Source organism: Suillus clintonianus (assembly GCF_016758775.1).
Source record: "Suillus clintonianus strain FC179 chromosome Unknown DEU56scaffold_1, whole genome shotgun sequence".
Classification (NCBI taxonomy): Eukaryota; Fungi; Basidiomycota; class Agaricomycetes; order Boletales; family Suillaceae; genus Suillus; species Suillus clintonianus.
In genome coordinates, this window is record NW_024539225.1 from 235135 (window position 1) to 258826 (window position 23692).

At 44.8% G+C, this 23692-nt stretch overlaps 6 protein-coding genes across 6 annotated transcripts; 4 read left to right on the top strand and 2 right to left on the bottom strand.

The window, feature by feature from the left end:
- Positions 1-2302: 2302 nt before the first annotated feature.
- DEU56DRAFT_750249 (uncharacterized protein) lies at positions 2303-3261 on the top strand (the record flags this gene model as incomplete). Its single annotated transcript, XM_041349524.1, has 4 exons — positions 2303-2440; positions 2589-2608; positions 2947-3035; positions 3089-3261. 4 exons carry the CDS (start codon positions 2303-2305, stop codon positions 3259-3261), a joined length of 420 nt encoding a protein of 139 aa, XP_041215497.1.
- Positions 3262-5247: 1986 nt separating this feature from the next.
- On the top strand, positions 5248-5478 carry DEU56DRAFT_713209 (uncharacterized protein; the record flags this gene model as incomplete). Its single annotated transcript, XM_041347542.1, has 1 exon — positions 5248-5478. A coding segment is annotated over one exon (231 nt), but the record flags the coding sequence as incomplete, so codon positions are not given.
- Positions 5479-7206: 1728 nt separating this feature from the next.
- Positions 7207-9289, bottom strand: DEU56DRAFT_722063 (uncharacterized protein; the record flags this gene model as incomplete). The annotated part of the gene is made up of 4 exons (XM_041347714.1): positions 7207-7458; positions 7684-7944; positions 8006-8174; positions 8415-9289. 4 exons carry the CDS (start codon positions 9287-9289, stop codon positions 7207-7209), a joined length of 1557 nt encoding a protein of 518 aa, XP_041215499.1.
- Positions 9290-16482: 7193 nt separating this feature from the next.
- Positions 16483-17975, bottom strand: DEU56DRAFT_750251 (uncharacterized protein; the record flags this gene model as incomplete). The annotated part of the gene is made up of 5 exons (XM_041349525.1): positions 16483-16901; positions 16952-17082; positions 17263-17377; positions 17683-17924; positions 17965-17975. 5 exons carry the CDS (start codon positions 17973-17975, stop codon positions 16483-16485), a joined length of 918 nt encoding a protein of 305 aa, XP_041215500.1.
- A 1139-nt stretch (positions 17976-19114) lies between these two features.
- Positions 19115-19934, top strand: DEU56DRAFT_750252 (uncharacterized protein; the record flags this gene model as incomplete). Its single annotated transcript, XM_041349526.1, has 4 exons — positions 19115-19244; positions 19346-19464; positions 19593-19668; positions 19693-19934. 4 exons carry the CDS (start codon positions 19115-19117, stop codon positions 19932-19934), a joined length of 567 nt encoding a protein of 188 aa, XP_041215501.1.
- A 2974-nt stretch (positions 19935-22908) lies between these two features.
- DEU56DRAFT_750253 (uncharacterized protein) lies at positions 22909-23482 on the top strand (the record flags this gene model as incomplete). The annotated part of the gene is made up of 2 exons (XM_041349527.1): positions 22909-23022; positions 23096-23482. The coding sequence occupies 2 exons, from the start codon at positions 22909-22911 to the stop codon at positions 23480-23482; spliced, it is 501 nt and encodes a 166-aa protein (XP_041215502.1).
- Between the last annotated feature and the right edge of the window lie 210 nt (positions 23483-23692).

The following is a 23692-nucleotide window of genomic DNA, read 5'->3' on the forward strand; positions in this document are numbered from 1 at the left end:
ATATTGGTAGCTGTGGTGGAAGATGCAGACACTGAGTTGCTAGTTGCGGATGGTGGAATGGTTGAAGGACCGGCGATGGGAGTGATGAAGGCCATAAGTGACAGATAAGGGAGATTTGCGTGGTTGTCGATGAATGGAAATGGCTAAAAATTGTCGAGTGACGCGCAAATGGGGATGAGCGCAAGGGGGAGAAGAGAAGAGGATTGAGGATCTGATTCTCAGAGTGAGACCTTAAGAATGGATGAGTTAGATATGTGCTTGATTATGATCGAAGCACTATCTTGGAGAATCTTCACATGGGCCTGCTTACAAAGGCCATGTTTCACGTGTCAATATTCACAGGCTCATGATCCACTCTGAAATGGCCAAGTGCCCATCATATGTTCTAATGCTTAGTCACAACCCTAACTCTACAATAACCAAAATACAAACAACCTTCCAGAACATGACATCATAAAACTCTTTCACATTGTTATATTGTTTCATTCCATTTCCTATTTTATAATTAGCTAGTAGTTATAACTCAGTTTGTATCTCCTCTTGAATAGTTGCATATAGTTAGGACCTTTCTAGTTAGTAGTTTTTTAGTTCAAACCTTTCATCTCTACATCTTGTAGCAGCTCAAATGTACCTGCTCAATCTTATTCTTTTTCTTGTGATAATCTTTGTGTTTGAGTTTAAGTCTTTGCTGTAGCGTGTTGTTTAATAGGTTAGCACATGTTTTTTTTCAAGCATGGTGTTGATATTGCAATCCCCTAGTGATGTTTTCATCACATATTTATGGGTACTTACTTGCTTTGATCTGTTTGCTTGCAGTTTTCTTGCTATGTTAATTAGCACTTGATTTTTTCTTGCTATGCCATTATTACATAGCACTTTTTAAATTAGTATGATGTTTTGTCATGGCTCTAGCTGCACACTCATTTGCATTGTGTAGTTTTCTTACTTTGTGCTCAAATATTTTATATTGTGTTGTATTTCTTACTGATGGGCTCTTGTCAATGTACTGATGTTTGTATTCATATGTGATGTCTTTTTCACTGTTGTAATGGCTTGTACTGTAATTGCTTATTTATTGCTATTGCCCTGCTTGTTTGCTATGATGTCATTGGCCTTCTTGACACTCACTTGCTCATTATTTGCATAGTGCTAATTTTGCTTGGCATATTTGAGTTGTTTTGTGTTTGTTTAGTGCTTATTAACTTTGTTTTGCACTAGTTTCTAGCTTTTCATCACTTGGTCTTCATATTTCTAGTAATTTGTTTCTCTTTATACTAGCTCCTGTGCTCAGTGCGTAATTTTTCTGATAGTACCATTTACTTGGTCACTGTATGATATTTAGTACTTGTTTATTCTATTTATCTTATGCTATATGCTTATGTTAAGACTATGCTCAAAGAATAGATTCAAAGAGCTTAATTTCAGCTTATGTGCTGTGTCCATTACCTAAGTACTTGTCCTTAACTTTGGGTGGCTAAGTATAGTGTCTGGGCCAGCAGAAAATGGACATTGACTGGTTAAACACTTAGAAAGAGTGTGGAAAATAGAGTTAGGGCGACTATAGTCAAACTCTACAGTAGAAGTAGAGGTAGACTATCTAAAAGTAGAGAAATCAATCCTCAGTATAATGACATTACTAAGGATGATGATCACATAGACCTCATCTACTGGTTGGACTTCCTCATTATGCCCTTCTTTAAGCCTTTTGATAAACACACCTCTTTTTATCAAGTCACTCTGCAGAGACTTTGATATCTCAATCAATGGTGTCTAAGATGTGGTCAACCCTATATTTGTGACTTGATCAAGATTTGGAAGATCAACTGGTCATCTATCGACTCTGCCTGTTTTTTTACTCATGCACCACTAGGAGAGAAGGTGAAAGGGGTTCTTTATCTCATCATCATATGAGTTGGTGTTATTCTGGGATCTACCTCCACTGATACTGTCTACAAAGTCTCTTAAGAGATCATTATCTTTCTGCAGAAGAATAGAGTCAATAATGCTGTTGTGAAATAGGGTGAGGTAATTCTGATGTTTAGACCTGAGATATTGTCAGAGGCAGAATATAGAGAACAAAAATGTGATCAGGACAAAGCAACACTAATTGGAAGATAAGGCCAAAGCTATTTTGGACTGAGTTTCATTCTTAGCTGCTGAGGCAAAGATTGTGATGAATTTGAGTTTGAGGGTAATATTGTTGAGCTTGGTACATATTGACTGATCTTATTTACCTTGTCTAATGAACACAACCTCATTCAAGATCCAAGTATGGTCCTTAAGTCCTTAAGTCCTTACAAACATGTTCCATCTTCTCAGTGGTGGTTTGACCACATTCAAGTTTTCCAACAAGGGAAAGCTCCAGATTAAGGACCACACCACAAAGGAGGACCTTGCATACCCTGCAGAGTTCAATAGTGAAGGCCAGTACTGCTTTATAGTCAGCAAAGACAGCAATACTACTAAAGAAGACTCTGGCTCTCTAATCTGACACATGACAAACAGTAAAGCTACATCATTAGCCAACTCCACTCTAGACACAATTAAAGTGGTTTAACCAGCAATAATATTACACACTGCACATCTAGCTGGTACCTCCTAGGCCATGGTCCAGTCTAGTCAAGCAGGAAATATTATGAATGCTGAGCTGGACTTCATGTTTACTTCAGCCATCTAGCTGAACACTTGATGGTAAGATGGAGAGGGTAGTAATAGCATGTTTGTATCCTCAGATAAATAGGAGAAATTAGCATATTTATTTACATGTATAGTGCACATGGTTGCCTTTCTTAGACTTAGCTATACAGATGACGGGAAAACCAGTGTTGGCTAACAAAGGGACTAGATTAGATATATTCCCTAGTTGAGGGATGCAGATAATACTAGGACTTTCCAAACAGGTTGAACTGTTCTACACCAAGTTGAAAAACAAATAGGTGAGTGCAGCCTAGAAAAAGAAGCTGAGCAGTTTGGGAGGTGGGGGAAAATATGCAACCCAGTAAAACTCAAGGATGCACAGTTGAGCAAGGCCCTACGTAAGTGTTTGGTTCTTCTTTGAAGATGTATTCACATGCATACTATTTTTCAGATATTTATAAGATTAAGTCATTCTCCAGTAAAACTGTTTGCAAGATAGTGGCAAGACACCAATATCCCAACACAGCTGCCAAGCTCAAGGCACTTTCCGATACTGGCAAAATTCTATTACCTCTGGAATATCTTGATTCTGCTACCATTCCTGCGGGCACCCCTCAGTGCTGATATATTTTTTACACTACTGAGTAGTATTGTTTTTTATTGAGGCTTTCAGCAGACCAGCAATAAAAATTAACAATGGAAAACCCCTATATTTCAAATTCTTCTGGTGCTTGTAGTTAAAGACAAGAATGAAAGGAAAAAAAAAACTTATTTATTTTGGTAGGATTAATGTTTCATATGTACAGTCTGTAAAAAATCCTTACTAAACATGTGTTAAGACCCTGTTCAACGGGTCAGACCGGAGGGGCTTAGCTTCAGCTCGTGCGCTGCGCTCTTTACCCGAGTACGTGCCCCTAATTTACAGGGGGTTAGATATCGTTGGCCGAAGGGTATAGATGGGCCGGACGAGAGAGAGAAGACTACCCGAGACTTCGTCCGGGTAGAAACTAACAAGGTATAGACTACCCGAAGGTAGAGGCGGAGGTATTTAGCCTTAGGGAGATAATCCCGAGGCTCGGAGGGTCGGACTAGGAAGACAATCCTAAGGGCCGAGGGAACACAAGGAATGAACTGAGTCTAAGATGATATTCGAACTGAGGAAATACTACGGGTTACAAAGGGTTTATATACTGTAGTGTATCCGACGGGTTTCCGGCCGAAGCGCAGTCTTCGGATCAGAGGGCTATGTAGAAAATGTACTAACGGATATGAACTGTTGCGGACAATCGAGAATGGAGCCGGAGATTAAATGAAACAGGGGGGACAAGTTAAATGAAAGGGGAATGAATAGACTAACGGACCGATCAGAATGAACCCGGATATTAACTGCCAGAAGGATCCGGGCGTATAGGGGCATCAAGAAGCATATACAAATGGGGACACGGGGAAATGAATTCTAGAATGGACCCGAGAGAACGGACGAACCGGACCGGACGAGAAGCTTCAGGTACGGAATATGACAACATGACTTATTACTGGACTGGTAAGAATATGTATATCTTGGTGGCTTACTGATGTAATCAAGTGGCTGAATCAGCTTGGAAAAATGCAAAGACAGAAACTGATAGAAAATCATAAATATAATTAAATAACATAAGAATTTTCTTATGATGGTGAGAAATATATCCTTGTGCACTTTCCTAATTATCTTTTAATGCACTTCTCGTATACATGTTATGGTATAAAGCACATACTATGTATGATATTGTATCACTGTTAAGAGTGCTAAATATGATTTTTGTTAATGCCACCCCTTCCTTCTAGACCTAAACAGATTATCATAGCTTTCCATGAGAATATGGAAGGATGATGTCATTGTTTATGTGCAGGCTGCCTGAGCACTCAACTACACTGCTTATTGAGGGGGACACTACCTATCTTTACTTATTATTTAATATTAACATATTAGATGATTTAATTTTGAATAGAACACTTAGCCAGCAGGTGGTGACCATATGAGCATAATCAGCTCTGAATAGTTGCAAGACTTACTGAACAAAAATCAATCTCATGCTATCCTGTATTATTTCCTGCTACATTCTTAGATAGCCAGAGAAACAAGCAAACACCTCCAACTGTTCAAATCTGCATCTCACTTCTGTTTTTGAACCCAACCTATTAAAGCCCTTTAGACACATTGAGTGTGAAAGTCTACCGCCACCGCCACGTCTGTTTGATCTCAGCTCTTATTCACCTACTTTTGTGTTTTCTTCTGACAGTGTGAACCCTCGAGCATGAAGGTCATCATCAACTTGCTGCCATTGCTGATTTCTTCTGTGCCCAGCCCTTTCCTTTTTTTCTTCGCAACGTGAACTGTCAAATGAAGCCTACTGTGCCACACATAGTTTGCATCCCCCCCACACCTTTTACAATCTTGCCATGTCTTTTATGAGGATTATCTTATATCTGTTGAAATGTATCTTGCCACACAACCTTTACCATAGCGTGCACATGGTGTACAAAACATATACCCTCTTGTCATCCCCTGTTTCAACATACCCAATAATTCACAACTTCGCTCTCATGCCAGCACCCCTAACAATAGAATAGATCTCATATGATGCATTTAATCACATTCTTCAGAACACCTTTGGCACGATCAGCACAGGCTATACAATCTACCCCCAGTATCCTGTAGGACACGAGTCAATCAATTTTGTTACCACATTTCTGATAATGGCACAAGCTAGCCCCGTCTTTTTTGTGGAGGTCAAACCACCCAGTGATGCTAACAGTGCTTTGAAGAGGTACAAAGCAGACAACCAAATGAGGAGGAGGTTTCCACAATCGCACAGTCAAATATAGATATCCACCATGTAGTGTGACACATACAATGATCTTCAAGGTGTGGCATAGCTGCAATTAGCTGCTTTGCAATTGCCCAGTTCCCAATACTGTCAGAAGAACTTCCAGTGCCATCATCACGGGTGGGATTCGCCTTGGTGGCCGTCCAACATTCAACATGTGAGTAGCCACCCTGTCATTTGTGCATGAGGAGCTGCAGGTCATCATTTGTGTAAATTGAATGCCAAAGGACATGTTGGATCTCATTTGGATGAGCCACACCTGCAAACTCATAAGTCAAAAATGTCTCTGAATCTATCACGCCAAAAAAAACACCATTACCATCCAACATGTCAAGGCCAGCAGCTGAGTCGAGCTGCATTGTGACTCTGGCCAGGATTTTTGGCTTGTAGTGGGAGTATTTGGCCTTCCACTCGAACAATTTTTCTGAGAGAATACCCAAGTTTCGGTCGTGAGATTTGCGCAAGTGGACCACAGCAGTGACATCTGGAGTAACATTGGTGTGCTCGCTCGGTCAATGGTACTGCTGGCATGTTACCAGAATGTGATGCAGGAGGGTGCATGTTTACCACAGGACAGGCTCAGAACCAGACCATACCATGCTGCCGTATGTGAGTGCCGGAAGGTGAGAGTTTGGAAAAATATAACTTGGCCCAAAAGTGTCTGAGTTGGAGGTCAAGGAATCTGTGTGATGATTCTTTCAGGAAAGGGGTGGTGAGGAACGCAGGGGAGATGATACCTGCTGGTTCCAGGCTTTGCAATTCCATGATGAAATTGGTGTACCAGTCTGTGAGCTTGATGTAGGCGGACTATAAGGCATCAACAGAGATTTGTTGTAGGGTGATGGGGTGTGGGGCTCAAATGAACTTGTGCCAGGATGTGCAGGGAGGACCACTTCAGTCTCATTGATAAAGGAGTCTGTGTTTGATCAATTGAAGGTTCAAAAATCATCAGATAGAAGACTTGGACCTGGCGGAATATGTGCAGGTGCCAGTGCTTGAGTATGTGGAATGCCAACTGGGGGGATGTGTTACTGGTAGAAGTTGCACCCATGAAGTTGGATGTGTTACTGGTGGAAGCTGCACCCACAAAGTCCGTGATAGGTGGAATGACAGCAGTGGTCAAGTGTGGAGCAGTAGTGATATCCCTCGGAGGATGTTGAGTGTCACGAGTTCCAAATACAAACCATTATTCTTTCCTTTCGACTGTTGGTATTAAGTGCCCGTTCCCCGCGCTAACACCTAAATGCCTGTCATACGTTCCAACACTTAACCCTAACCCTACCACTACTATAACCAAAATCCAAACACCAGACATAGATGCTCTCACATCACATGATTCTCCTAGAACCTTCCAGAACCTCACAACCGCAGCATTGCTTCTTATGACATCATAGCTGCTCTTTCACATTATCACATTGTACAATTCTGTTTCCTATGTTATGATTGGCTAGTAGTTAGAACTCAGTTTGCATCTCCTCTTGAATAGTTGCATATAGTTAGGACATTTCTATGGTGCGGTTCACTTAGAGGCCGCTACTTTTGACCAAATGTTTCCCACACTCAAATTTCGTCAGTTCTTCAATCCCTCTTGGGAAAATGTTCCTTTTGATGCGTTGAATAAAACCCCAAGAGCGATTTTTCTCTGGATCAAATTTGAGCAAGATTTTTATATCGGGACACCCCAAATTGGCGCGTATGTGTGCTACTGGTCAAAAACTTGTGCTACTGTGTCTGGAATACGTCTATGAGATTTATACTGTCTTGAACTAAATTTCTTGACCTGCAGCTGTGCGTCCACAGTCCCGAGTCCCATCCTGTAAGCATCCATCCACCTGTACATGCGATGTTCCCACCGCCGGATGGTTTGGAGTGGCACTGATGCGAGCGCTATGGGCATGTTGTCTTTCAAAGTGTCGAATGTATAATCACAGTTGTCACGAAGATATTTCTTCACCTGTCCCCAGAAATATTCAATGAAGTTCAACTCGCAGTGAAACTTTGGCAAAAAAATGCTCAAGTGGCCCATGGACTCGATTACCTCTTGCACGAGTGATTTTTGTTCTTGAAAGTCGGCCTGGAGCTCGAGGATGCGCTTGTAGCAGCAAGCAAGAGAATCACTTTCACATTTCTTGCATTTTCCCCGGAGACGTTGCTGAGACAGTCCGCGTTCAGCAAGCACAGCCTTCATTCCTTTCGGCTCGTTTGGAAACTCTGGGTGATCCGGTGGGTAAACCATCTGTTGGATGACTTTGATGCCATCTCGCATGAACCATCCATCTCGCATATGGGCTTGTTTCCCACCTGGTTTAACGTTCATGCGGCTGACGAGTAATGCGTCTTCAGAATAAGCTGAATGTCCCTGAGAATTGTCGACCATGAAGAGAGCCTGATATCCAGGTCCGTGTGCGTTTTCGAAGGCAGGAATGATTTTTTCCTTGAGCTGACGCACGAAAACATATCAGCAAAGGGTTCATTCAATAAATTGCAGTCGAGCATAGTACCTGTTTAACGAAAAGTTCTCCCGTCCAATAACCATCATAATTTTTCCCATATTCAAGTGTCTGACTCGCTTCCGCAAGGTGTCCAATAGTTGAACATATCACATCGCTTTGATGGATTCCTCGACCAACCCCCTTCTTCCTCAAAGCGTGTTGGTCTTCGAAGACCCAGCTCTTTTCTTTCGAATCGTTTGCTTGTGCCGTCATTTCGTCGTGTGCCACAAGGACCAGCCGGCGCTCAACATAATTATCAGGTGCGGCCACCAACTCCTCGTCAACATCCCCAACCACAAAGTGGACGAGTCGTGATTCACAGCTTTTCATGAACGGAAGGAAGTGGTCTTGGCGGTATGAGACAACGTCTGGGCGATCGTGACCATCGAAATAGAGTCCTTTCTTGTGTGAGGTATACTGGAAGCCTTCGCTATGGAGCCATCGTCGTGCTGTGCTCAGAGAAATGCTGCGGCCTGCCTTGAGATGAATGCGAGGGAAAAGTTCGTCCTCCATATACCGCTTCAGTCCACGAGGCATCTCATCATGCACAATTTCTTGAAGGTACTTGTCTGCTGCGCTGGGTATGAGCTGATTTTCAGTGAACCGCGTGAGTTTCTCTGGATCCATCGCCCACTTGTTCGACCGAACATACGATCTGAGTTCTGACGCAATTGCAGGGTCGCTGAGAAGCGAATAGACTTTTGCATGATGGCCTTGCCTTGAGACAGGCAGCTCTCGTTTTATCAACCATTTGCGGGTCCAACCTCGAAGTTGCCTTCCACCCCACTTGGCAGCAAAACCATGTGCCTCAGCTGCACGCTCCGAGGCATCCAGAAATGTCCTTCCATTTGTCGCTACGAGCTTCAGGTGGCTTTGAATTGCTTGGGTACGTCTTGCTTGGAGACCTCGCGGACCACCAATAAACTGCGTCTTCTTCGACTTTAGCAACTTGTCCATGTCTCCCAAGGCTTTATTCATCTCCTTTCTCCGATATTCCCGCTTGTGCTCCTGTTGAACTCTCCGTGGCACATCTAATCTCTGCCGTTTGCGAGGAGGAACTCTTGGCAGCCGGCCATCACCAGTGGGCATCGTTTCGTTGTCGTCATTAGTATCCAGTGAGTTAATGTCGGAGTCCTCGATGTCTGCATCTGACTCGGAGTCACTGGATAGGTCCGAGATATACCCAAAGAATGTTTTGCCGCTTTCAGGAACCACTGCCACGTTTGCCGTTGCGGGCGGTGGTGAAGGTGACGGCGCTGTTGCTCGATTTGCACTTTTGTCAATCACAAACATCTGGCGCATCATCAAGATCTGGGGATTGTTACTGCCAACGAGACAGGTAAGCAGCTGTACTCTGATTGTCAAAAGTTGGGGGAGGACTCACGATTTTTGTGCAGATTCACGGGCCTGTTCATGTTCACGGGCCTGTTTTGCATGACGTTGCTGAGTGCGCTTTGAAGTGCCTGTATATCCCAGCGCGCGATTCTTCTCTGCCTTTTGCCAGGTCTTGACGGTCTTTGGTGCAGCTACCTTTGCATATCCACCACTTCCAACATCAACTCTGAGAGCCTTCAGATTTTCCTCCAGGTCTGTTCCTTCCAATTCCTCCAAGCTTTCGTCTGTGTCTGACATCCTTTCATTGTCACAGGGCTCAGCAGCATGCAAGTCAGGCTCTGACAAGATGTGGTTGACACCACCCTCATACTCACATTCAGACTCGCATTCAGACTCGGATTCAACTGTGACACTGGCAGGTAGGGAGAGGACTGGTGATATAACACGAGGTGGATGTGTTGGGGCTTTTCTTGCAAGCCTTGCAGCTCTTGCACGAGCTGCTGCTGCTTTCTGGTGTGTGTTGGCCATTCTTACTCGTCACGTCGCGACTCACTCAAACTTTTGAACATTCACTGGCAGGCAAGCAATGACATCTGTTTCACGAGTATCGAAGCTAGCGCTAGTGTACCTCTGTAGCTAGGATCCGCATGTCATATTAGGGTTAGGGTTACATCTGCATTTTTCACGACTCGATTTGGCGCTTGGTCAAAAGTAGCGGCCTCTAAGTGAACCGCACCATAGTCAATAGTTCTTTAGTTCAAACCTTTCGTCTCTACATCTTGTAGCAGCCCAAATGTACTTGCTCAATCCAGTTTCTTTTATCATAACAACCTTTGTTTGAGTCCTAGTCTCTGCCCTAGCATTAAGTTGTTTAAAAGGTTGTAACATTGAGGGACATAATTGAGCACACATGTCTTCCTCACATGTTCCACTGAAAACAGAACAGATCAAGCAATGCTCATACAGAAAACTAATAGGTGACTCACAAAAAATGGTTCCAACAAACTCCAAGTAAGGATTGAGGTGGTGTTCAATGAAGTCAGGTGTATATTCTTGCCAGTTTTGGCCTGTGCGATTGACGCCAGTGTGGTATCTAAGATATTGTGAGCCAATTAGTAATCATAGCTTGACCGATGAGCAAAAGTGATTCCATGTAGCCTGTTGGAGTAGACCACCGATCTGTATGAGTGTGAGTATAATTGCTCGTCCCAAGGGGATTGCCACTGAAGGAAGTCTATGACTGTCAAGGTATCAAGGTGGCAAGGTTTCCAGGTTTCAAGGTTTCCAGGTCTCGAGGTAACGAGCTACCAGAAGCAATCCGTGGGGAATGAGGTCTGTTGTGATGCGGAAGACTAAGGGGACTTCTTGATCACACGGACTTAGATATAAAATCCAAGGGAGTAAAGGAAGTGATTATTGTCAGAAGACGACACTACTATTTATCATGATCCGTAAGAACTCAGAATCCTCTAGGCGGCGGTAGCACAAGCAAGTCCGTAGCGCAGTAATATGTGAAGACAGTAAGCGGCCTCATGTGTGGGAATGTACATGTAATACAGATTGTGGTTGATCAGACAACTAGACAAATGACGCACCAATGGGGATGGATGGACATGGATGGACATGGATCAAGGGTGAAGGCGGTATCCGTTATGTTTTGCACGTCCATTAGTTGTCCGGAAGGGACAGATGTCGACGGAAGAGGTCGGATAAGGTGTGGACATGGATACCTGACCAGGTGAGCTCCGGATCATGCATAATGGACGATTATGAGGCTATCCTCAGAATGTTTGGTACACCGAAACAAACAACATATGTCAACACATTGAGCTTACCACCAAGGTGAGGATCAGGACCTGCAACAATGATGGTTCATTCAAAACCCATCATATTCTGGATAGCCTTAATAAACTGTGAGATAGGACCAGTGCATTCTTCCAGTGCCCTGATTTACACTCCGTCAGCAAAAAATCGGCTAGCCAAAAGAGGCAAGTCTGACTTAGCATACCGCTCATTGGTAAGACACTCACTCCCTTCCCCTCTAAGTCTCTCAAGGATAACTTGAGCCTTAGAGTCTCGTTCTTCTTGCACTTTTGCTTTGCACGAAGCACGAACCTCATTGGTGGAAGCTTCATACGCCTTCTTGGTGAGTTCCTTCAAGCCGCAGAGCTTTTCTTCTTTTGTGACAAGGGCACCTGCCTCAATTTCCTTCTTCACCACTTTGTACACTGTCTTTGTACATCTTTTCGAGAAGTCCTCAACCTCGCTATGTACTTGTGTACCCTTCGCTTTGTTTCTCATCATCTTCATCATCAATTTTGTCATTGCATTCACAGCTGCTTTACTGCTCTTCTGGGACTGATTATTGAACCATGTGCAAATTTTCTAGGGTTCCCAAATCAGTGTTGCACTCCATGAATTTCCTATAAGGTGAGCTGACCTTATACCTGGCATCTACCACCTTTCCTAATGCAATATTCTGTTCCTCAGACAATGTGACTGGTACAGTCTGAACCTGAAATATTTTGTTGACCCCTGGCCATTTTTAAACCACTTGGCATATAGGGGGATCCAGAACTGGCTAACAGTAGCCTGGAGTTGCACCTCTAAGAAGGTGCTGTAGTATTGCTCCAGAAAGGCCTTCTGTTCAGGTGTAGTCCATGCGGCACCTGGCATATTTGGCTGTCATCTCAAGCAGTGAGTTTTTCATTATTTTAGAATGTGTGTCATAACTTACAGCAGTCAGTCTTGAGTAATTCAAGTTGTGGACACTTTCATGGAGTTAACAATCATAAAATTTGATCAACCAAGGTTAGGCTCTCTAGATTGGAGTCAGAAAATTAAATTCACAGGGACAACAGCCAATAAAATTGCCTTGCCACATCAAACCACCTATATTAGTATGCAGGGTCAGAGAAGCAACCAACCAATCACTCGCAACATTCACACCATTTATCATATTCCACAGTCTACTCCTCTAACCTTTACCCTTGGTGAGCTCGCTGCTGCTTTGCAGTTGATAAAGAACCAGAATGGTAAGTTTTAGTACCGTGCTCTTCATGCCTCCACTGAATTTTTCAGCGGCAGACATCTTTAATTCACATGAGGATGACGGTCCTGAGCCCATCCCTTTGCCTTCTTCAGAACCTGGAGCCTGTCCTACATGCATTTTCCGTGCTCATTGTTGCAAATGCTATGCATGTGGCACGAAGATCCCTGAAACCATATGTACCATCCACATGACTATTCAGCTTTCCGCCGGAGAGCTTGCCACCAGTAACTGTTCTGATTTCAAGGGGGTACCAGGGTCCTGAAGAGGCAAAGATGCATTCTTTTTTCTCTGAATCTCCAGTAACATTTTATGACTCACAGAAATACATGCAATCTCGCTAGAACATCACCGCACAAGTACTATGTAGAGCTTATATTGCCTGGACAATGTATCTTACTATAGTTGTGTATGCTACCGGTACCTACATAGATGTCAAATGAACAATTTTTGCGCTTCTTGAAATTTCAGTGAGGAGTCAGGGATAGTTATCAGTTTTGGTATGACTGCTGTTGAGTGGCTGTTCAAAGTACAGTTTTGGTCTGACTACTGAACAGATTTCTTGTACTGTCGATGTCGGCAATGATGTATACCAGGACCTTGATTCAAGCTTATTTGAGGCTTAACTGCATCACATAGACCTTGTATTTGTTTTGATAGGTAGCTACAATAGAAACAATATTATTAGTTTCGGTCCGATGTAGAGAGTGATATCTCTACAGGCTTGTATCCCCTGATTTCTACATCGACCTCATCCCTATCCACAGGTGGGCGCGACTTTCCCGTGACCTTCCACACCTTCCGCGCACTTCCCGTGCTTGCGCTCAGCGCGCTTCCTCAGGTCCATCCATCCATTGTCTATTCGGTCCATAGGTGAGTATTACATACATATATTGGTTTTCTGACAGCTGCTATCTCATTACATACATCTGTGACATTCCTCGGCCGCGTTCCTGCACTCCTTGGCCACTTTAGGACGCTTTTCGCTCACTCTTCGCTAGCTATCCTCTATATCTACTGGGCTTTCTGAGGGAAGGTTCGGAACTTATGCAATCACCCTTAGTAGAGCTCCGCAGTTTGTGCTATGTCTTAGGGAGCACCTATCTATAGAGAGGAGTCATACTCTCCTTCCCTTATCAGTCTATATCCATAATACAATTGCTTGAGATCCATTCCTCGCGTCATACATGATCCTAGACATCCTTCCGCATTTGCGCTCTATGAGTGTGACCTTCCCGCGCTTTCCATGCACTTCCCGCGCCCTCGTGCTTACATCATGCATTCCCGCACTTTGAGAGCACTTAGTCGCCTGACTTCTGCTTGACTCAGCTTCCCCTAGAGGTCAAACATATTGCCCTCACATCAGAGCAGATTCCTCGAAGTCTGTTCGTTGTACCCACACCGACTCAAATCTTTTCTACCAAGCGGTGAACTTACGTTTGGAAGGCTGTTGCATACAAGCCACATGGCTGCATCAAGGTGGCAGCAATAAATATCAAGTCTCTGTGCATCCCTCACCTTCTGTATCTGAGTCATGGGTCACCGTCGTCACAACAAGGAGAAGGAAAAGTGGTATGTGCTAAATTCAGCTCACCAGGCCTCCCAGCGTCAAAAGAGGTCAGCTGCACAACAACAAGGATCAGCTGCTCACTCACTGCAACAGACTACTGGAGACCACAACCTGCACAAACACATTTCCCACACCATCACAGGCCCTGGACATGTTTCTACTCACTTTGTAGGCCCCACAGAGAATATTCCTGCAGTGGCTCCAGAGTTTTCAGACTGGTCACTCACCGACACTGCCTGTGATGCCATTGACGCCAGTCACATGGATTATCTTGACGAGACAGATGACACACCTAGAAAGCGCAATCGCACAGCAGGGGTGAGTTCTTTGTATCTTTTGTTCAGAATTTTTTAGTGAACTGATGACTTGTGCCCTACACATAGGATCATCCAATGTCCACATGGCTGCTATGGTGCGGTTCACTAAGTCACCGCCTACTTTGTGCAAACTTCCCACCACCTCGAAAAAAAATCAGATTTCATTTTCCTCTTGAAAAAACACTCCTTTTGATGAGTAGAACACAACTGTAAGACAGATTTTTATTTGGACCAAATCTGAGTGAGATAAAATTTCAAGTAGTGGTTAAATTGGCGGTATGTAGCAGTAAGGTGATATAATCAGTCGAAAAGACGCGCTGTGGGAGAAATCGTAGAAGTCCGCTATAGTGATAGCGTACCGATCCTGCTGGGTGCGAGAATAGTAGTCGACCCAAGGGGATAGCTCTGAGAGCAGTTCCTCAAGTATGAGCGAGGGGAACAGTGAAGAAGGAAGTGATGCGCTGAAGACAGAACGGCTGGGTATGCGAGGAGATGCGGAGATGTGTGGATGCGCGGAGATGCGAGGTATGTGGATGCGGAGAAACGAGTGGATGTCTAGGGGGTACCAGGTATGCGAAACGGGTAGGGTACCAGGTATCAGAACAGGTAAACGGGTAGAGCAAACTAGGTACCAGGTATATGCGAAGACGTGCAGAAACCACCTTGCAAAGGAACTCAACTAGGACTAGCAATAGTCAACTGTCAACGGCGATGCGAGCGTTTGCGCGGGATGAGAAGGCAAACAAGTGATTGCTCAAGCAAAGAAAGACAAGGTAAGACTAAGCTAGTGACTCCGCAACACACAACCAGAGAGAGGGAATGTAGGAAAGTGAAGTCCATACGAGTCTGCGACGTAGTATATAACAGAGTCCGTAAGAAACCGGAACCGTATAAGCGGGCGCATATGCAAGCGAAGTCGGAAGGAGATACATGTAAGTAATGGTACACGGCCTCGTGTATGGGAACTGATATGTAACTGGCCCTGCGAACAGTTAGGAATGACTAACTAAGAATGAGAACGCACCAGTGAGGATGGACGGATGCAGACAGGACATGGACAGATAGTGCGTTGCAATGCAATGAGTGTGTGGATTCCGCAACCTCATGTGATGGTCCGCAACGGCCTGTGGAAGGTATGCGTGACTTCGTCCAGTAAGGGGAAATGGTGCCATACAGGGCTGCAGCCCGATCGTCTCCTACAGCGCTACTGTCTCCGGAATGCGTCTGTGTGATTTATACTTCGTGGAGCTGAACTGTCGGACCTGTAATTGAGCCTCCTTCGTCGGTAAGCCTGATCTGTAAGCCTCTAACCACCTGTGCATATGATGTTCCCACAGCCGAACAGTGTTCACCTGGACAGATTCGAGTGCTTTCAGCATGTTTGTCTTCAACATCTCGAATGAGCCATCACAGTTATCACAGAGGTATTTTTTGACTCTTCCCCAGAAAAACTCAATGAAATTGAGTTCACAGTGGAACTTCGGCAAAAAAATGCACATGTGCCCAGCAGCCTCGATGATCTTTTGAATGAGAGGCCTCTGTTCCTGGAAATCAGGTTGAAATCAGAGAATGCGCTGGTTGCAGCAGTCCGTTGCACCTGTCTTGCACTTGGAGGAGCACTTTCCATGCAAGTTCAATTTCCAGAGTCCGTGTTCGCTGAGAATTACTTTGATACCTTTAGGTTGGTTTGGATATTGTGGGTGGCTCGCTGCGAACACTATCTCTTGTTCAACTCGGACTCCGTCATGAACAAACCATCTGTTCCGCATTCGTGCCTGTTTGCCGCCAGGATTAATATTCATGTGACTGCCAACACACAGTGCATCTTCGGCATATGCAGAATGCCCCTGGGAATTGTCAATGATGAATAAAGCCTGATAGCCTGCTCCATGAGCTGCTTCGAATGCCAGAACAATTTTCTCGGCCATCTGGGACCTTATTCAGTGAGAAATTAATGCTCGCAAAAATCTTGGTATGAACCTGAGTGCAAAATCACTCGCCATTCCAATACCCTTCATAATTCTTCCCATATTCCATAGATTCACCTGCTTGTGAAAGATGTCCACATGTTGAACAAATCACGTCACTGCGATGAATGCCTCGACCGACTCCTTTTTTCCGTAACTTGAACTCTTTGTCAAAAACCCATTCTTTGTCATTCATGTCATTGGATTGTGCCGTCATCTCATCATGAGGGGTGGGAACAAGGCGATGTTCAACATAATTGTGTGGTTGAACAATCTTTCTCCACATCGCCAATGGTATATTGGATGAGACAGTGCTCAAATTCCTTCATTGCAGGCAGAAACACATTCTGGCGATATTCCACAATGTCGGGCCGGTCATGGCCATCGAAATACAATCCCTTCTTGTGCGACATGTACTGAAATCCTTCACGGTGAAGCCAACAACGTGCTGTGCTAAGCGAGATGCCATGGCCAACTTTGAGTTGAATACAAGGAAAAAGCTCCGACTTGATATATCTTTTGAGGGCATTTGGCATCTCATCATCGACGACATTCTTCAGGTATAGGTCTGCTTCTTTTGTGATCATCTCATTGTTTGTGAATTTGGCAAGCTTTTCAGGATTCATCGACCATTTATTCGAGTGAAGATATGCACGGAGCTTGGTGGCTATGGATGGTATGGCAAGAAGTGTGGCGACTTTCGCATGGCACCCTCACATGGATTCATGGAGTTTTCGGTCATTGATGCACTGGCGTGTCCAGCCATGGAGCTGGTGTCCACCCCATGCAGCAGCAAAACCATTTGCTTCTGCAGCACGTTCAGCTGCATCAGCTGACACACGCCCATTCTGGACAATGAGATCAAGGTGTGCACGAATTGCACATGTACGACAGGCCTGAAGGTCATTGACTCCACTGACAAATTTTGTCTTCGCAGATTTCAACAGCTTGTCAACATCTCAAAGTCCACTCTTCAACTTCTCCATCTGGACTGCCCTGTCTTTTTCACACTGGACATGATAGGGTACCTCGAGCTTCCGTCATTTGGGTGGTGGCACTGCAGGCAACTTGCCACTGCTCCGACTTGTTCCTGCTGTGGGAGAACATACTGATATGCCATGGTCTTCTTCAAGTTCATTGTCGCTGCTCCAGCCATCATCATCTGAGTCCGACAGATACATGAAAGCATCATGCTTTGTTGGTCGAGTCAACACTCGCAGCACGGGAGCCTCTGACTCAGGTAACGGAGTCGAGTTGGATGGCTGCGGAGTCAACAATGGCTTTGGTGTGAACATTTGAAGCATCATTTTGACCTGTGGATTGTCTCTGACATGATTTTTAAAGTAAGAGTCCTCACTCGTTCAGTTTTAAATGAGCTGACATACGATTTTTTTTTGCATTTTCTCGCTCTTTTGCTGCAGCCCAAGCTTGCTGACCTCTCCACTCACGTGTTCGCTGCGACTGGCCATTGTATCCAAGGCCTTGGTCTTTCTCGGCCTTTTTCCATGCTGCACTCGAGACTCCTGCTGCAATTTTCTCAAATGCAGTAGTTTGGGTAAGCACGTCTGCTTCAACAGTACATTCAGCTTGCAGCATGCACATATTCTCCTCCAACTTGTCACCTGAGAGCTCCAAGAGAGTATCATCAGTCAACTCGGTCTCCCAGTCCAAATCTCCAGGTTCGTAATCACTGTCGGAGCTGTCAACATTGACCCCACCTGTATACTCACATTCTGAGCATGAATCAGATTCAATGTCAATGTAATTATGTGGTTCCGTGTCTTCGCAGTGCTGGACTGGAGGCTCTGAATCAGTGGCAGCCTCAGGACTTGGAGGGGGCACACTGGCAGTAAGATTCCATCTTGCAGTTCTGGCTCAAGCAGCAGCGGAATATTGGTGTTTTTTGCCCATAGATGATGGTTTGTTCTGTGCGCAATGTTCGTTAGACATTTTGATATATTTTCACTGCGTGATCGCTCAACTGTTGTAGACTACCAACTAATATCGAAGAATGATTTTGAGCTGGAAGTCACTATTCCCTATATAGATAAGCTAAGGTTAGGGTTAGGATTTTTCATTGATGAAATTGGCGGTTGCACCAAGTAGGCGGTGACTTAGTGAACTGCACCATAGAGCGAGATTCATTCCTTCTCGAACTGCTTTGACTAGATGGTCGTGGTGATTACATTTTGCAAGGTACATGTAGAGGTGGTATAGATTGCCCTTTTCCTCCCCTATATCGGTGCAAGGATTGCTTTACTGCAGAGCTGTACTGCAAACACTGCACGGTAGAGAAGTACTGCAAAAACCCATTACATATGATTGAGGTACGTGCTGTGTTGTTGGTGAAATACATTCTACAATTTTGATTTCAAAGTATTGGAACAATGGCTACTTTTCTCATACAACACTCAAAATCCTCGGACTACATATACAGCTGAGTCATGCCCGCAGGGAGTGTTGCTACAACTCATCCAAGACATTGCACAACTATCTTGTAGTGCTGGATACCAATGGTGTGCACAAGGTCACACTCGACTTCTGTGCATGTCAACTTGCACAATCTTATGCTGTTCAACTACTGTGCACACGGTGGTACCCTTCTACAACCATTGCTCCCAAAAGCACCACTACTTTTTGTCTTCTACACCACTTCTACATACTTTCCTTTGAGTCCAAGGTGTCTGTGTTTGAATATTGACAATTGCTTGCTCGTCTCACAAATAATATGGGAGTGAGTCCTACAAAGGCAAGTTTTTGATGATGTTCAGCTCGGCTTTCGAATTCTGACTGTTCTATTACAGGATCACTATATAGTGTTGCTGAGAATGATCAAGCAATGGTGAAATCTTGCACTGCTTAAACAGTCGGGTCTTGGACATGACCCTGCCGGTGTTCATGCTGCCACACCAGGTGCCTGCGCAGTGTTGTGCACTGCAGCCTGCATGTCCCCAGCCTGGAAAAAACATGCCAGATGACTGGCAAACCGCCCCACCCCACCTGAAGTCCGGTATGCTATTCACTTGTTTTTCTCTGCAAGGTACTGACAGCAGCTCTTATGTAGTTGGAAATTTGCCCTTTTCCTTGCAATTGATGCAAACTTTCATTTAGCAAGGAAAAATGTGTCTTCAGACAAAGTTGACCCTGGTCTGAGTCGGGGCTGGTCATATTTTGTCGAAGAATGTGGATTCAAGTTGTTTATGAAGGATGCAGGAACACTGCCTCAAGAGGTGATTGTCTTTCTTCTCAATTCATCAACACTGCTGTAACATTACATTTGAGCAGAAAAGCACGTGCACAAGTCACAGTGCTGTGAATCTTGCTGATACAAAAAGTGTGCATGGCTTGGCAGCGACAGGTATGGGTTGATGATCTCCACCGGCACCTCTGCCTTCGAACACATCTACATAAGTGGAAAGATGCTCAAATTCATGGTCAGTGGGCAAATACATGTGCAGCTGTTATCATCAAGAACATTGAAATCAATGTATCTGTGGCTGCTGAGCACTATCACAGAGCCTGGAACGCATTAAGCACTCTTGCACCTTCCCTTGCCAGGTACACGTGGACGACAGAGCTGCCAAAGTTAGAGGAAGGGGACATCCGAGGGATAGGAGATAGCACGTTTGGAGAGTCAAGCGGGAACCGCACCTTGTCGTGGATATGGAAAGTGCAAGGTGTAGCTACTGCAGGGATGTAGGGTGAGGCAGTTCTCTCGGAAGGTGAGCAATCACCCTTGCTTCAATACTTTGGCTGAACATTTTGTTAGCTTTGCGAGTCGAATGGTGTAGATCGAGGGCCCATGCCAACTGATGGGTCAAAGAAGTGGAACTCCTGCTTAAAGAGATGCGGTGAGTCAGTGCTTTTCTTGCATGGCATGCTGTGTGGTGGGATGAGTGGCCACAGAAAGGGTAGGCCTAGATGATGCTTCATTGGAAGGCATCCGAGGCTATGCCAAATGTCAAGTGGCCCTGTGCAGGTCTATGAGAGATGTATTCCTTACCAAGTGTTACAGTAACATGGCCCCTATCTTTTTCTCACCCTTTCACCCTTTCACCCTGTCACACCATCACAACTATCACCTCTTCACGACTCACCACGATGCTTGATGCACACTTCTTGATCCCCGCCAACCCTGACCTTCTGTGACAGAAGCTAGACACTTCCATTGAACCCTTGATCTTCCGCCTCATGGCCTGTACTTCTATTTCCCTTGATCCTCCCATGAACCCTGATCCCTGACCTCATGGTCATATACCCTCGACCCTACCTTCCTGATATATCTATCTTTGGTTCCTTGACCTGCCCTGAACATCATTCCTATTTCCCTATATATAGTTGACTCCATTGTACTGTATTTCCCTAACTTGAATCTACTGGGTTTTACCTGAACGATTACCTGATCTCCTGAACTTGATTACGAACTGCTATACTCTTGGATCGCTATCCTTGAGTCGATATTACCTTTGATTCTCTTAGACTATTCGTCTTTGAGCCGATACCGATCTCTCACCTAGACTTCGCAGTCGACAGTGAAACCCTTCTTCGGCTTCGCCTTAGAAGCTTACCTATCCTTTAGTCATATCCCAACGGCTAAGGCTACCGGGTATATTGACATTCCGACACCCGATTGATAACTTAGAAGACGCGTCTTCTTCGTTGAACTATCCCAGTTCGAACACGACTTTTGTTGTAACACCAAGTGGAGTATTGTGCCCACTCTCTTTCATCCCAAGGCAACCGCAGCTCCCATTTAGTACTGTCATTGCATTTTGACATATCTTCTCTTCACTGGCATGCCGAATACAGACTTTTTAACATCTTTACTTGTGTGATTGACACAGTGTTCTCAAGAAGCTTCAACAAAGGCCCTGGGCCCTGGTATGCTCAGATCTCACAATCGATATATATATATATATATATGCGGACAGCGAGTACTATGGTCAGATCCCATGATCGAGATGTATATAAGTGGACAGCAAGTACTGTGGAGCAGCAGGAGCGAGGTTATGTATAACGGATAACGAAGGATATCCTCGAGTATCCGTGACAAGGAAGCATAACCAGTGGTCCCCAATTAGAGTTGGTTATCCATAACACGGCCAGCAACAGGTACAGGATGGGCAGGCACTCTCAATCATTTTCCCTGTTATATTGCACGGGTACGTATATACAGGTGTACATGTAAACAGAAATATAAAACACAAGACCCGCCGTCTTGCATGTGCGCATGTCAAATTTTGACAGAATCACCTTGCAAACAGCACGAATAATAAGCCGGGCAAGGTCGATGGAGTGGTTTTGGTGCTCGCAAGAGGTCCTCTAGTGACAGGCGAGGTGTGTTTCTGCCGATGCGAAGACAACACGACAGAACGGGACCTGCAGACCTGCGTGAACTGACAGACGTGTACCACCCACCGAGAGACACGTCAGGTTTGTTGATTTGTCAGCTAGCTCACATGCTCTGATGTTTTACCTGCCACTTGGTAAAATGAGGCAAAAAATGGGGGTGCGCAACGCCCACAGGGCATTCGTGATTCCCACGATGCCGTGAGAATGGATTTTGTGCATTCAAAGTGACACACTTTGAGTCACGCTGCGGTAGCGTGTTTTCCAACACAACTAAACCGAAAGCGAGAGACATGTAAGAGAGGAAATTGTAGAGGAGACCCTGTTCTGTATTTTGTTTAAGGGATTGCGCATATGTTGAAATTTGGCTTCTTAAATGCATGAACAGTGACAAAAATGGCCTAAAGTGACCTGTTTGTATGGCTTAAAGATCAGAAAATAAAAATCTGTTTTCAAGAAAGCCTATAGTGAGGTCTTCTCTAAAACTTTCTCTCTTACATGTCTTTCGCTTTTGGTGTAGTTGTGTTGGAAAACACGTTGCAAGCTCGAAAGTAGGGCATTTCACCACTATAATCTTCAGCCACAATTGTATCTTTAATCTATTTGTTCAGCTATCTCCAGTACTCCCAGACTCCTACCCAGTCGGCGGGTGTGTGAGAGTCTTCATACTGTTACCTTAGCCACAAACCAAATACGTACAACATTATTTCAAACACCGCAACTTTGGACTCTACACACCCAGCCGACTGGCAAAACTTGTAGTGGCGTGAGGTTTGACCGTGTTTGTATCTTCCCATTTGTGTCAGCTCAACGCGCAGGCGGAAAATAAAATAAAGGCAAGTGGAAGGTTCGAACGCGGATCGTAGGGCAAAAACATAGGATAGATTACCGCTACACCATAGGTGCTTCCCTAGCCTAGGTGAAAGCAGAAATATATCCCATTGGCAGGCCTGCCACACACTGTGGGGATGGGCAGCGCTCGGTCAATTTTAAACTCCGCCCGTGATTTGCTTTGCAGTGCATAGAGTCAAAACAAGTGTCCAATAAAAAGATCGACTGACACTATACTACCACAACAATCTGACAGAAAGTTTGTATGGAGAAACATGTGTGAATTAACGAGACTTAGGTATTCTATGAGAAAAAAGTGTAAATGGTGCTGGCCTTGGGAGGATTACTCACTACAATGGCATGAAGTGCACCGTTTTTTTTAGTTTTTTTTTCATAGAATACAAGGATAGAGTAAAAAGAATACATTTCACCGGATTTTTCAAGTGACACGAGGGGTCGCATTGCTGGGAACCAGTCGATCATTGAGCGCAGTAATGAGCGTGCTGACTCAGCGCAAAATGACGCGACGCGACACGTTTCGACGCGTCAAGAAAAGGATTAACTGTCCAATGCAGCCCCGATACATCAAAAGGGACCGCTATAACCCGGTAAAACGGCGTTCTCCAACACAAAAGGCTCATCTTACGCGATTAAACTAAGCGTAAACGGCGGTTCGTGCAGGTTGAGTATGATAAAGAGGTGGTGTGGCAGCACCGGGAGCAAGATATCAAGAAACGAGCACGCCGTGATGCTGCAGGAGCAAAACTTGATGCGGTCATCCCACATCTCACACTTGAAGATATCACAAAGCTTCGCACCCCAGAGATCGACCTGCAAATTCGTTGGCATCGTCAATTTGACCCTGCAGTACCGGCAGCCAAACACATACCAACCACGAAACAGAAGAAGGTGGAAGTGCTGCTGGAGGCCATCGGACGGTATTTGAGTGGTGAGGCAACCCCCGGTGGACAACTAACGTCGTCGCAGCCGCAAGTGCTTGACAATAATGCTGTTACTTCCCACTTGCTGGAACTAGGGGATGGGGAGGACGAAGCTGAGGATGAATGATGGTTAATTTTCTTGCCAAGTTGTTCGACATTATCTTATACAGCTGATATTATAATTTCTTCGCGCGTGGAGCTGTTATTGGCGTGCGCTAGTCATACTCTTGATACATTCTTGATATTTGCCATCGTGTTCTGTAGCATCGTGCTTACATAATGTCACACTTTGTTTACGGGCGTTGCCCATCCCCACACACTGTGTCCCTTAGGCCAG